This window comes from Zerene cesonia, chromosome 1 (genome assembly GCF_012273895.1).
Source record: "Zerene cesonia ecotype Mississippi chromosome 1, Zerene_cesonia_1.1, whole genome shotgun sequence".
Lineage (NCBI taxonomy): Eukaryota > Metazoa > Arthropoda > Insecta > Lepidoptera > Pieridae > Zerene > Zerene cesonia.
The window spans coordinates 8,509,941-8,523,798 of NC_052102.1; the positions used below are offsets into that span (position 1 = coordinate 8,509,941).

General features: G+C 32.3%; 1 protein-coding gene across 1 annotated transcript in view; it reads right to left on the reverse strand.

Moving 5' to 3' along the window:
- The window catches only part of LOC119828394 (integrin beta-6-like), a 33,870-nt gene that overhangs the window by 10,516 nt on the left and 9,496 nt on the right, over window positions 1–13,858 (reverse strand). Inside the window, exons 2-6 of the mRNA XM_038350528.1 lie at window positions 6,821–7,006; window positions 5,829–6,130; window positions 4,176–4,254; window positions 3,397–3,784; window positions 1,907–2,117 (exon numbers count right to left, since the gene is read on the reverse strand). Of these exons, the coding sequence (XP_038206456.1) occupies window positions 1,909–2,117; window positions 3,397–3,784; window positions 4,176–4,254; window positions 5,829–6,130; window positions 6,821–7,006 (1,164 nt within the window). The 3' untranslated portion in view covers window positions 1,907–1,908. The remainder of the gene's footprint in view (window positions 1–1,906; window positions 2,118–3,396; window positions 3,785–4,175; window positions 4,255–5,828; window positions 6,131–6,820; window positions 7,007–13,858) is intronic.

The following is a 13,858-nucleotide window of genomic DNA, read 5'->3' on the forward strand; positions in this document are numbered from 1 at the left end:
ATAAGTTAATTTTACACTATCATGGTGTCAAGAAAGAAGCAAAAGATTAGCTGTAGTATAATGTGTTAAAAGAAGACAGAAAGAAAAGAAAAGAGATGCACAAGATTAAAACTTGTGAAGATTAAAATTTTAAAAGCACATTAAAACACATTTTATGAAAAAAACTAAACAAAAATAAATATCGAAACCTTGGCATTTACAAACTTGAAACAAAAACGCATAATAAGGGAATTATTTATGAAATATTATACTCATAATATTTGTATTTTAAAATAATAGAATCCTCAAGATGTGGTAGAGCCACAATGAAATGTCTGCTGCGAGTCACGTACCCCAATTCGCAACCTCGACTTGATTGCTAATATTTATTGCAAGTAGTAACACAATACCGTCCCCTCGGATCCCTTCAACAACAATAATAATACAATAGAAACGAAGACTTTTTACCGTATATCGTAAAATATACGAATTTTAGTTATGAATTAATATTAACTGCAACCAGTAAATGTAGTTTAATAATCTAAAATTCTTACGCACCAAGAAATTACAATATAGAAATAACCTTTCATATAAGATAAAAAGTTTCCGATCTGTTGATAATAATGGAATATTGGAATAAATAGTTGCGACAGTGCTATCTATAATGGATAGTACGAATAATTCGACTGCATTATATTTTGTTTATTATATTTACTTGACCTTTAGTACCAGATAAAACGGAGCTAAAGTAGGTTGAATCTGAGATATTTAACTCACTTGAACGGCCTTGTTTTGTGGTTGCAGTGATACATAACTATATACTATAATGCATTTATTTTTATATTTCTGTTTTATGTTTTAACACAAGTACATAATGCAATATTTATACCGATCGAACTGATATTTCTTATTTAAAAGATTTTGTATAGGCCATGGATAGATAAAAATAAAACTTTTTCTTTTTATTTTTTTTTATTTTGCCTGACAAATATTTCTCATTTGTAGTTTAACATTATAATTTATAAAAAACACATTTTCCAGCAAATAAATATTCCGACAAGCGCTAGCGGAACTTGTAATCAAATGCGTACATTTAAAAATGTAGCATGGATAAACAAATATTTTTGTGAGTCATTTGTCCATTCAGAATTACGGGACGCAAGGTCAATTTAATAAGCCCATATGAACAACTCGTCCTAGATAAGATTTGTGAGATACTCGTTACGTTTATCTAATAAACCAAATTATAATTCGTATCTTGTGGATCAAATCAAATGTAATGCACATTGAGAATTAAATGAAAGGCTCAAATCATGACGGTGTGAATACTGATATGTTTAATTTTTATTAAATATGTTTTTTTTATTAACTGTAAAGTAAATTGCTTATATTATTATTGAACCACTTAGTAAGCAATTTATTATCAGAGAGTTATATACTACTTTTTATTATTTATCAATGTTAAATAATATGGTCGGTCCTATGAGTTTTACACACTAACGTAAAGAAAACATAACCATCACTTCCTAGAGCTAGACGTAGAAATCTTGAGGCAAGATGAAGGCGGTTATATAGCGGGTAATTTGTATCTAAATTAGTAATATTACCAAGAGATAAAGTTGGAAACAGAAAGCCTTGTTAGTGAGTGTCATTACTACGTAGTATAAAGAAAAGTTGTTTCCCGCGTCTGAATTTATGTATGTATACTTAGGTCTTAAAAAATTTCGCAACGAATTTTACTGTTTTTTTTTTACAGACAGAGTGATTCAAGAGGAGGGTTTATACGAAAATGTTTAATAACATCTATTAAACTACTTCGAACTTATCGCGTGCGGAGCCACAGACAGAAGCTAGTAGGATGTATTTTATTTGTTCTAATTCCGATTGAATGAGAATAGACAGGATGAGGAAAAAAACGTTGACTCACCATCACCACTTCCCATAGGTGGGATTCTTGAAGCAGGAGGTAGGCGGCTTGTAGAGCGGGTTCTCTCCCGTGCAGTCCTCCGCGCCGATGTTCTGGTACAGCGGGTCGGCGAGCGGCAGCGCGGGCGGCCGCGCGCGCCACGCCGCGTATCCGCCCGCCGCCGCCAGCGCCACTACCGCCACCACCGCGCACAGCACCAGCGGCAGCGTCACTGCGTCACACGAGTAAAACAAATTATTCATTATCATCATCATCATCATCATCATCACCATCACCATCATCATCATCAGCCGATATGTGTTGCCACTGCAGGGAATCGGGTCTCCTATAAGGGTTCAGGCCTTAATCCGCCATGCTAGTCGAGTGCGGCAAAAAAACTATTGCCCCCATAAATTTGAAATATATTGTTATTGATAGATGTAATTCTTTGAGATATGATATACGCAAATAGTTCAATTAAATATAGAATTTTATTTAATATCATGTATAGATCCCTGACGGCGTGGGAATCCATGCAAACGAACTGTATTTTGTTTTATGCATAAAAATTCAAAAGTACTTTATCCTACACCATAGTATGAAATTTACGTGGCGGAACAAAGAATAATTCCATAAATACTTATATATTGTAAGCACGAAATCCGTATGTAAATATTAACTTGCTATCGTTTAAACAGAAATAGATTAACGGCTATGCAGTTATGGTGGCACGGACAAACAAATACATAATTACTTTATCATAATATCACTAATGATGTTACCATTTGTGGAACAGAGAATGAAACACCCAGGGTTTTAATGTTGAATACAAACGACAGAGACAAAAAATATGAGACAAGACAGCTGGTGGTCGAATATTTGTTTTGCGTTCAAGTTGCAACTGTGTAAACGGATTACACAATATCGCGCTTGGCGATGTTATGAGACCATAAATTTTAATATTTATTCATACAGAAATGTTTATAATGAACGATATTTAGTTCGTGAATGGATAAACCAAACATTACAAAGAATCATAAATTACATATTATGACATAGGTAGACAAAATAAACAGGGATAGTAAATTTGTATGCAGAGTTTGTATTAGCATGTTTATGTAAACTAACCCGCACGATTTCAGTTTCTGGTGTGAGTATTTTTGATGTTTTTATCCTACAAACGATTTTCTTCCAACAGACTGATTTTACAAAAATAATCTTGTGAAAGTTTGCAAACAAACTTATAATTAGTACATAGTTCAGTAAACTTTAAATAATAATATTAGTTTATTATGTAAGATTGACCCTAATTACGATAACATTGGAAAAAATAAAGCAAATAAATGTCGTAGTCTACAAATTAGATTTGGTTTCGCTTGGTTGAACTTTGAAGGCTGTGGCTTTAATTTGCTTTTCCCATCATGTTTATTTAGCTAGTCTTGAAACAGTTTCATAAAATTAATTACGTTTTAGATCCATATCAAATAGTAGTAGCATTTACGATAACTTACAATTGACACCGCCTCCAACGACTTGTTTCTCCTCAACGGGGTTGCAGGATTTGGTGACCATATAGTACGTATCATCATTAGCGTCTCTCATCGCTACGTATTCAAAGAAACACCCATCTAACGTGTCATTGCAGGCGACCCAGACGTTCCTATTGAAGTCATCCTTTTCCTGAAGCAAACTCTGGTTGAAAGGTTTATGGATGAGAGGAAAGTGACAGAGGTCACATCTGCCTGGCATCGGGTTCTTGAAGCAATCGTCGCAGTCGTTGGTTATAGTGCAAATGTCTGCGCAGTAATTGTCTTTGTCGAAATACTGAGAGCCAATCCTGTCGGTGAAACAGACGCACTCGTCGCAAGCGCTGCACACTCCGTTACCGGAGCATTCCACCTGAACATGGAACATAATGTGCTATAGTTTCTGTACCTAGTAATTTAAGGTGTAGTTGCGTGCATTTCCTCTATTATGTGGTGATCCGTTTTGACGTAGATAATTTATGAATTTGTAAATTATATTATTAACGATCATCATTTAACTTGTAAAAAGACAAAAATACGAATGGAATCAATGATAGCGATCACAAAAGAAATAAAAAATTTATTACAATAAAAGGAAATTGCGTTAATAAGATGGAGATGTAAGGATTTCAGACTCAATGTAATTTAAAGTATCTAAAAGAATTATGAATATTTGATATAGTGGTAGTAAAATCATAACATAAACAAAGGGAAAATAGAACATTACACATGCTTTAACGAGTAATATAATTTGTGGTACTTACATCGCTTCGAGTGGAGTCAGTGCAAGGGACATCACCGCGCTTCTTGTGGCAAATGGGAATGTCGCAGAACGTTCCTGTCCTAAAGACATCATTAAATCAGTTATTATGAACTACATATTTTTATCTTCATTGACCCCTTTAACGCTTATAAGTATTTGGTCTCCATTCAGTGATTCGAATATTTTATAATACAATATAACGTTTATGCAAATAGCCTTAAGGATTAATGTCCATTAAAAAGCAATACGTCACACCAACAGTCGCATTTAGAACACCTAATTGATATTCACGTCAAGGTGAAATGTTTATAGCGCTTTTAACAGCTTTTTGTGCGATACATAAGATGAATATTGATTTGTACAGCTTGTTTGTTTGCTTGAACGCGCTTATTTCAAGAACTTCGAGGCCTAAATTTAATACAGAGATAGTCCGAGAAAGGACACATGTATTGTATATACATGGACTTATAGGCATAAAGGATAGTTTTTATCTCGAAAATCTCATGGAAACGCGAACCATGCGGCAAATATCCTGGGATGGTGTATCTTTTTATTTGACTAGTCCTGTGCTGTAATGGGAAATGGAAACTCACATTAGAGATAGAAAGGATTCGACTTACAATGAAACCCTTTTCTTTCCTTTCTTTCGTTGTATTATTTATTTGTTACGTTTTCATAAATACTTTAATTTTATTCACTGTAAGTGGAGGTATGTGCTGACGTCAGTCAGTCCTTGTTGACCATGAAAAGGCAACCAAATTGTTGTCTTAGAAGTTGCATATTTTTTTAAGTGTCATAGTAGTTTAAAGGTAACATTATAGTCAGGTAATCTTTTCAATTTAGGCAATTTAGCCTTGTTGGCTAATTCGTGATAGTATGTATTATAAGTGAAAATCGCGTGAATTAAATAATTCAGTTATGTCATCTCTTGATTATAAAAACAAGGAGTGTAGTCATTAGTTAGGCATAATGGAGTATTTTTAATGATGCCGACATCAGAGGAAAGTGGGCCTGTTCAACTCTATAATTAACTTCGCAGCGTTGTAACAAGGAGTCTTTTATACTTGCAATTGGAATTAGTTAAATGGACAATAGCAATGAACATATCAATGTAAATGCAATCAAATGTGCTACTTAGTTTGAATAATGTATACCTTTGTTTTGTTAAAGGATAAAAGAGAAATGCGTACTGTGATAGATGGTGGGTGGCTTTTAGAGAGTTAAAGAGGAATAGAAATAATTGCAAGTTCGTTTCTATTTGATTTCGAAAGTGTTTTTTTAATTAACATGTTATTTTAAAAATGAAAATTTTGAAGACGTCTGATTTTAGCATAAGTAAAAACACAAATTTTCTTAAAATGATTTTAATGAAACAGAAGGTTTAAAAGGCCTTTCTGATTTTTGAAGTGAAACTTCTTTAGAATCGTTGTGATTTCAAACCTGATGCAACGGAAAAACGACAGGTAAGAGACACAAATACAAAAATGTGTAGAATGAAGCCGGCAAAGAATGAGACAGAAATATACATACTACGATTTACTGAAGTTTCATTGCCATCGTGTGTGAATCGCACACACACCTTTTTTTTTATTTAACCGTGTTTCTAGTTTATTAACTTATGTTATGAATAAAAAATAATAATAAAATATCTTACCAATCGCCACTGCAGGTGCACGTGCCGCATGTAAAATTTCCTCTCCCATTGCACGTCGGAGACTGTATTTCAACTTTTTCGCTGCAAGCGCACGCGCAAGGGACGTGAAACTTCATAACCGCCTCCTCAGCAATATTATCTACTTTGAGCTTTATATTGAAGAACTCTGAAGTGTGTCCTTTCGCATCGCAGAAGTCGGTGTCCGTTAATACGTCGATGGTGGTATGACATTCTCCGTTCTCGCATTTGATGCTGCTGTCCGGACTCAAATTGTTTTGTGTTGTATTGAAGACAACATCAATCTGGAAATGAAGATCGTGTAAATATGGAGAAAAACAAACCAATATAAAAATAAATATTTATGTTTACCAATAAACGAAGGTGCAAAACGATTGTAGATATACAAAAAAATCTCTTGCTTATTTATTGTTTCTTCAATAAAAACTGATTAAATTAAAAGTATCTTCACGAACTATAAATAATATAACACTGGCGAGTCGTACAACAATCATTATAATATTGTTATAGAAATAATGATTACTTGATTATAATGCTTACACATAATGATATATTTTTCACAATCTATGGGCATATGCAATTAAAATTTAATCAGCAACTGTGAGAAAATAATTCTAGTTCTCTAAGTACATAATAATCATGCTCTCTACGTTTGCTGGTTATTTTAATAATACATAATGATTTAATGATTTTAAAAATGACACTGAGAATATAACAGCCGAGAAAGCTAAAGAATTGTAGTTTGTAATCCATCTAGTACTTCAATAAAATAAAGATATCTTGTAAAACGTGCAAGATATTATTTAACAGTACTAGAGTAATACGAAAAAGAATAATTGAACCTTGTCAGCTAAAGTCCTTTCTTATCTTTGTTAAATATGAATGACCTTATGTTATATATACTCCTAACACATAATTTAATAGTTCGAATTTTGTATGTATACCACATTTATATATATATTTCAAATACATACCTTTGGGTTATTACTGGTAGATTTAAAGTCGATCGTCACGCTGTCATCCGCGCCGCTGCGAATATTTCTCAACATGAACTTCGGTTTAAAGTGTTGTCCAGGTTCAGTGACTTCCTGTTGATATGTCAGCGTTTCTTGTTGCCCAGGACACCAGTCATCGAACCGCTCTTTCGTACATCTTCTGTTCTGTGTAAGATACATATTATTATTAGATGTGTTACACTTATATTTATCAAAGTTGGTTGATCTCAATCAAGAAAAACTTGTATGTCTCTTTATATAGAAGAAGATGGAAGAATAGATAGCGCCTTCAAATTAACTATTTCTTCAGCTTATATTATTAGCAAGGAAGAGCAGAGATTCCCACAGGACGTAAAAATACCTACCTAGTAGCTATATACTTCTAATTTATTTAAAGAAAATAAAATTTGTTAAAAAAATTGTAAAGAATAAAGATAAAAGATCACTCTTTAGTGATAAGGCCGCCCGCTGTGCTGGTTTAGTTTTAAGTCATTTATTTTAGGTATAAAAAAAAATATCTCCAATTTTGAATTCACAAAGCCAAATCACGCCAATGTGAGTCTAAAGACTAAATCCAAAACACTATTTGTCCATAAGATATGGTAATTATGATTAATTTTAAAAGATTAAAAAGTTTATTGTGATACTCCATCTCATGTTCGTATATACTTTAATCAAGGAAAAACTTTTACAATGCACCATTCACCCTAATAAGTTCGAAATGCCTCAGTTAACAAAGAACTACTCTTTAATTAAGATTAAAAGCAAGGTAATGAACTGAATTCCGCCTTTATGGCAAAGGGCTCTTTATATGGAGGAGTTGGCATCTGGATCTAGACATAAAATAACATAATTGCTAGCACGGTGCAGTTCAGATTGAAACTAGTTAAATTAACAGCATTCCAGGAGTTAAAATCTGTGGAAGCGGCAAACTTCTGTGACTAATTTGAATATTTTGTAGATGAATACAACTACAAGGCTCTATATTTTTCTGTGTAAATAATAAATGTAGTAAAAAAATTCAAAACACGCTTTAATGATAAAATCAACTGTATTGTCTTACTTGCAGTTGCGCAAATATACGCGAATATAGGTACATAAGGAAATTATTTAATGCTGGCGATCCCAATCAAGATAGTAGAATAAACTCATAAAATTATTGTCACCGAACCTTGATAAGTGTATAAAGTTTAAATTACAACCTTCCGTTTAAACTGGGCCAAAATTGTGTTTAAAGGAGTCTGTTACATACAAACATACAAACATGTAAATGAAGCTAATAAAAGCGTGTTAAAATACTAGTAATTGTTTGATGCCTTAACGTTCCCTTTTCTAGATCATTCGAAAGAATGCTATTGAAAATTTACATACAAAAGCGTAATTGGTTTTGTTCAAATACAATCTACATACTTTATTAAAATGACATTATAATTGTTCGGGAATATATTAATTGCTTATTAATTTTCATAGCCATTATGAAGTAAGACAAGCAATTATGTAAAAGATATGCATGATTGATTAAAACAACATTGTTTATGTCATAGCTTTAAATGATCTGTTTTATTTATAATTGGTACTGAATATAACGAAGAAACGATCTAAAGTCACACCTGGTTTTCAGATAATAATTATGACTTCAATTATAGTGGCCGTTTCGCAGAAGCTTTAATCTCAATTCTTATGAAATAAATTTCCTTTTATTCACTTAGTAACCTACTTGAATGTTTAATTTTTAATTTTAGAACAATTAATAAATTAAAAAAGACTATAATTATAACAACACGTATTTACCATGTTCCAATAATAAAGAAGTCGTTTAATCCATCTAATCGCATTGACGTTTATAGTTGATTCAATAATTAGCACCAGTTTATTTATATTTGCAAATATTATACACCAGGGGTAAATAATGGCTGGGTTCTTCCAATCAACTTGTATATCGATGTGAGATGGCCGGCGCCGCTCTCCGACGTGGACGCATACGAATGATACAACTTGTGTTTGTACTTTCTAAGTTGTGTTATTATTATAGAACTTTCTAGAATTAATTTAGGAACGAACTGGCAAAACACAAGTTAAGGACGGAAGTAATTTATTATTAATAATAATAATTTGTTATTAATTACGACGCAATTATGTTTTTATATGTGTAGATATATCTAAGGCAAGTAATTTAATCATTTTATTCATATTACAGTGACAAATTTCCTTATAAATAACGTCGTATTCTCTTTATGAGTAAATACTATTACTAAATTAATCACTATAACAACCGTACCCCAAAATACAGCTCGTCATTTTCATTTGAATTCATGCATCATAATATACATACATACCAATACATACTAATATTAAAAATAGGAAAGTTTGTAAGGATGTGTGTGTGTTTGTTGCCGCTGTTTTTATAATTGAGTATCCATTAAATCGCGCTACATCGATATGGGGCGGTAAAAAGCAGGTGCCTAACAGACCGGTTCGCTACTTGACTACTCGTTACTTTAATAAGATAAACATAGGACCGGCTTTAAACTCTCGAGACATATTTTTAATAAAGAACGTGTGATCCAGCATTTTTTTTTTATTTTTAATTATAATGAACTGTTAAATCTTATTCTCAGAGACGGAAAATAAGTAAATATTAACATCTATGTAAATGTCATAAAATATTTTTGTTAAACATGTCTTCATTTTATTATTAATTATTATTATTGAAAAAATCACACGTCTTGATTTTTAATCATGTACAATGCACCAAAGGCGTTAAATTTAAACTTAAAATATTTCCCCAATCTCAAATAGGTACTCCGAAGACGAGAATTCAGCGTAGTCACGAGTCCATCCTGTCTGCTATTTTATTACATTAGCATTTTAATTGCTTCGTGTTATATTGCCATTTCATTCGTCAAGTAGAAACGGTGACCTAAATCCCTTTCCCCTGTCATTCATTTCTATTCTAAAAGAAATAACCTAGGCAATATTACTATCCGAATAAATATTACAAAAGAAAAATAAATAAATAAAGAAGTTTAGAGATTCTTCTACTCTAGATTTTAGAAAGATGCTTTATACATTCGTTCATTCTCTTCATCTATAGTTTATTTTTCGATGGACTGGTGTGAGTGAGTCATGAAATGATAAATTGTAAAGATTTCGAAGTTAGCGTCCGTTATTGGGCAAGCAATTTGAAAATAGAATTGCTAACGGTGAAGTATGTAATGCAATTTCAGATTATAGAACGCGAATAGTGATTGCAATAAAATTATTGCAACTGAAGTCGTAATTTGTCGAGACATAACATTTTGTAGGGACATGAGAATTTATATAAAATAACAAACATGCATTACTAGGTACTCAGTTTAGATTATCTATTAGGTAGTAGGTTAATATTTTTTTAAGATTCTATTACTGATATTTTGAGATCACTTAGAACGGGGCAGAAAAACATGCTTGTGGTATAAATGTCGTAAAAGTTTATGAAAGCCAGGCTTGTTGTCAACACTAGGTAGATTCATAAATCAACCACATCAAAAACAATTTTGAATAATTCTCCTAAATAAATAAACACTATTAATAACTAGAGAAAGTTGTAACGCCTAAGGCCGTTATGAAATGATACTTACAAGGGCAATAAACCCTTCTTGGCATGTACGGGGTGTGTGGGTGTAGCAATAATAGCCGAGATCTCACTGATTATTCCCTTTGAATCATACTCATTTTAATCGAATCTTCCTTTCCTTTCACTCACAATTAAAACGACAAGGACAAATAACATTTTCAAGTGACAGTTATAATATTGTCACGTATGTATAGACGTGTTGAAATTCTGGCTAGGGACTTATGTAAATTAGTGATCCACATTATAGACCATGTTTAAATTTTATATGCAGTAAAATAAAATTTATAATCAAGTGTCGTACGTAATATATGTGTTGTAAAACTGGGATGGAAATAGCTAGCTGGAAACGATTTATTTGTTTTAGTCTCGTAAAATCCCGTAGAAATATACAAACATGTTTTTTTATATATTTTCGTATTCATATTGTACTTTTTATTACCTTTCTTTCTTGAATAGTATAATTTAACAAAGAGCTAAATTACTTATATTATGTATTACGGTTCAAAGAAACTCGATATTATGGTACAGATAATTTAGACACGGTTAATATTAGATATAAGTACATATTCATACCAATTCATTTGTTAAAAATAAATAAAACATTTCTACTAAAGAAAAACCACAATACTTTTTATAAATATATAAGTTACATTTTTAATAACAGACGTTAAGAAATTACATCTATATATATAAAATTCTCGTGTCACAGTTTTCGTTGCCATACTCCTCCGAAACGGCTTGACCGATTCCTCTGAAATTTGGTAAGCATATTGGGTAGGTCTGAGAATCGGCCAACATCTATTTTTTTTCCCGATATTCCTACGGGATGCGGACTTACGCGGGTGAAACCGCGGGGCGCAGCTAGTCTTCTAATATATAAAATTCTCGTGTCACAGTTTTCGTTGCCATACTCCTCCCAAACGGCTTGACCGATTCTTATGAAATTTTGTGTGCATATCGGGCATGTTTGAGAATCGGCTAACATCTATTTTTCATACCTCCCAATGATCAGAGTAAGGCAGAACAGCGTTTGCCGGGTGCAGCTAGTTATTTATAAAGTAGGCACGTTAAAACATTCAAAACGCCTACAAAAAACAATTACGATGATTCGTTCCCCGATTCGGATTAAATTAAGAGTAAGCTTGAATTCATGACGTAATGATAAATTATCTCTATGCTTCATTAAATATTCTACAAATAGGCATATAATGTTCCTACATATTTTCAATACTATTTCGTCAAGATTGATAAGTTTTGCAGTATATTTCCTGAATGTATTCTTGAATGTACATTGTTCCAATTAATTATCTCGCCGTCATGCAAATTGTGACATACTAATCACATTAGATACGATACAAATAATCCTATTAACATTTCCTAACCCGATTTGCTGCTCAATCAACAAAGAGGAATATTATGAAATTTGAGAGTTTATTTTCAAATCAAATCTATCAACTGTATCTCATAAACCAAGCATAATTCAATAAAAATAGGTAATTTTCTATAAGTTAAATTTTTCAATCTTTTGGTTTTTTAGTTTATTAGCTATAGAAGGACCGTTAAGGGGATGTACGTAAGATCTTTGCTAATGTATACCCGGAATTATATGTACAATGCAGTTGTATATCAAATTACAGCAATTTCACGTTGTTCCCAACACAAAGACGTCAAGCTTTTTAAGGTTGTGTAGGTGGTATTATAGCCTAAGTACAGTCCCTGCTACGAGTAACACCCACGGTACTAGTAAGTACTTGGAGTAACCAGTTTTTATATTATTAAAAGCATAATCATGAGGCGTTGAACTTGCTGCTCAAAATAGTTTAAAAAGAAAATTTAATACATTCCCGTCCATTTCGCAAAACATTTGATTTAAAAAGAAGATGTCATGTGTTTTCCTCATATGGTACGTTATACGTTTTCCCTATAACTTCAAGCAAAGACGACAGCTTTTAAATTGACTATTTATTTACAACAAAAGACTATTGTTTTAAGAATAATGAAATCACCCGCATCAAGGGTGATTGTTGGTAATTCCACACCGCGTACACATTACATTACATGTAAAACAAAATTACATTGAAAGTTGTAATTAGATAAAAATAATATCAAACGGGACAAAGAGACTAAAGGCTAGACACCTCGTCTCGCCTTCCACATAAATATTAAAAGGCCAATGCCCTCTGTACTAGACTGAAATATAGGAAAAGCGTTGAAACGTAAGAAAAATCTGTAGATACTTGGCTGCAACCCAGACGTCTTACAGTAGAAGGAAGTTTACTATATTTACTCGTAGATAAGAAATATGATCCGCGCCAGCTAAAGCTTGTTAAGTTATAAGCGATTAAAATATTTCTTAGAGACCATACAATTACCTCCTGTATAGCGCATTATCTTTTACTTAGTAGGTATTCATACAGGCGAGAGAACGATGAACCCTGTTTTCAGATTTGGAAAATATAATAGTTAGATATTTTAGCGAAAATTCATCAGTCAATAACTGAAATGTAATGTATAATAGAAAAACTTCAAACTAAGAGACGCCAAACTGTGCTCCATTTAATAAAACTACGTGTTTAAATAGAAATAACTAATAAAGCTCTTTTATTTTTTGCATTGATCGAAATAGTTGTAGTTCGTTGAACTTGACTCTCATTCAAAGAGTTGACCCACATACGAAAAGATATCACTACTAGTTGGAATATATCCAATACTACACTTATTAACATATTATTTTTAGGTGAAAAGTCTCACAGTTATACAGGAGGCTCGCTTTCAAGTTATTTGTGTTATATATTAATGACTTAATTAAAGTCTTGTCATGTGGAGACAATAAAAAATGGTGGTAATACTATCCGATAAATATTATGCGCGAAACTACTTCATGACAATGCGATACGAAAAGGGGTAAATGTTAAAACTATGTTATGATGAATCAAAAGTGCTTCTATAAGTCTAATTGAATAAATAAATGTCTGATTTGAGTTTGAAACTCATTACTAAACCGTTTTAATAAATCTACCTTAGTTCGCTCAATTACATATATATTTTTAAAATAACCACAAATTTATACTAGTACATACGTTTCTCACTTACACCGAACACGGAATTACATTAAGAGATAGTCATATTGCATATCAGACAACACGGCCTTTATAGTCAATTTTAAATCTTGCGAAAACGTAATATCTCACAGATGCTTTATGTTCTCCACCGTGTTAATAAGTTAAAGGTAAGTGGAACACTTTGGTCGTTAATTGCCTTGATTGATATTGGTGAAGAACTCATAATTTACGTTTTCGTAGGTGTTGCAAGTTAATTAGGAATTTTTAAAGGTGTTATGTTGTCATTGTGTTATTTATGGTACGTCTCTTGATATAATGTTTATTGGTTTTAAGATGCAT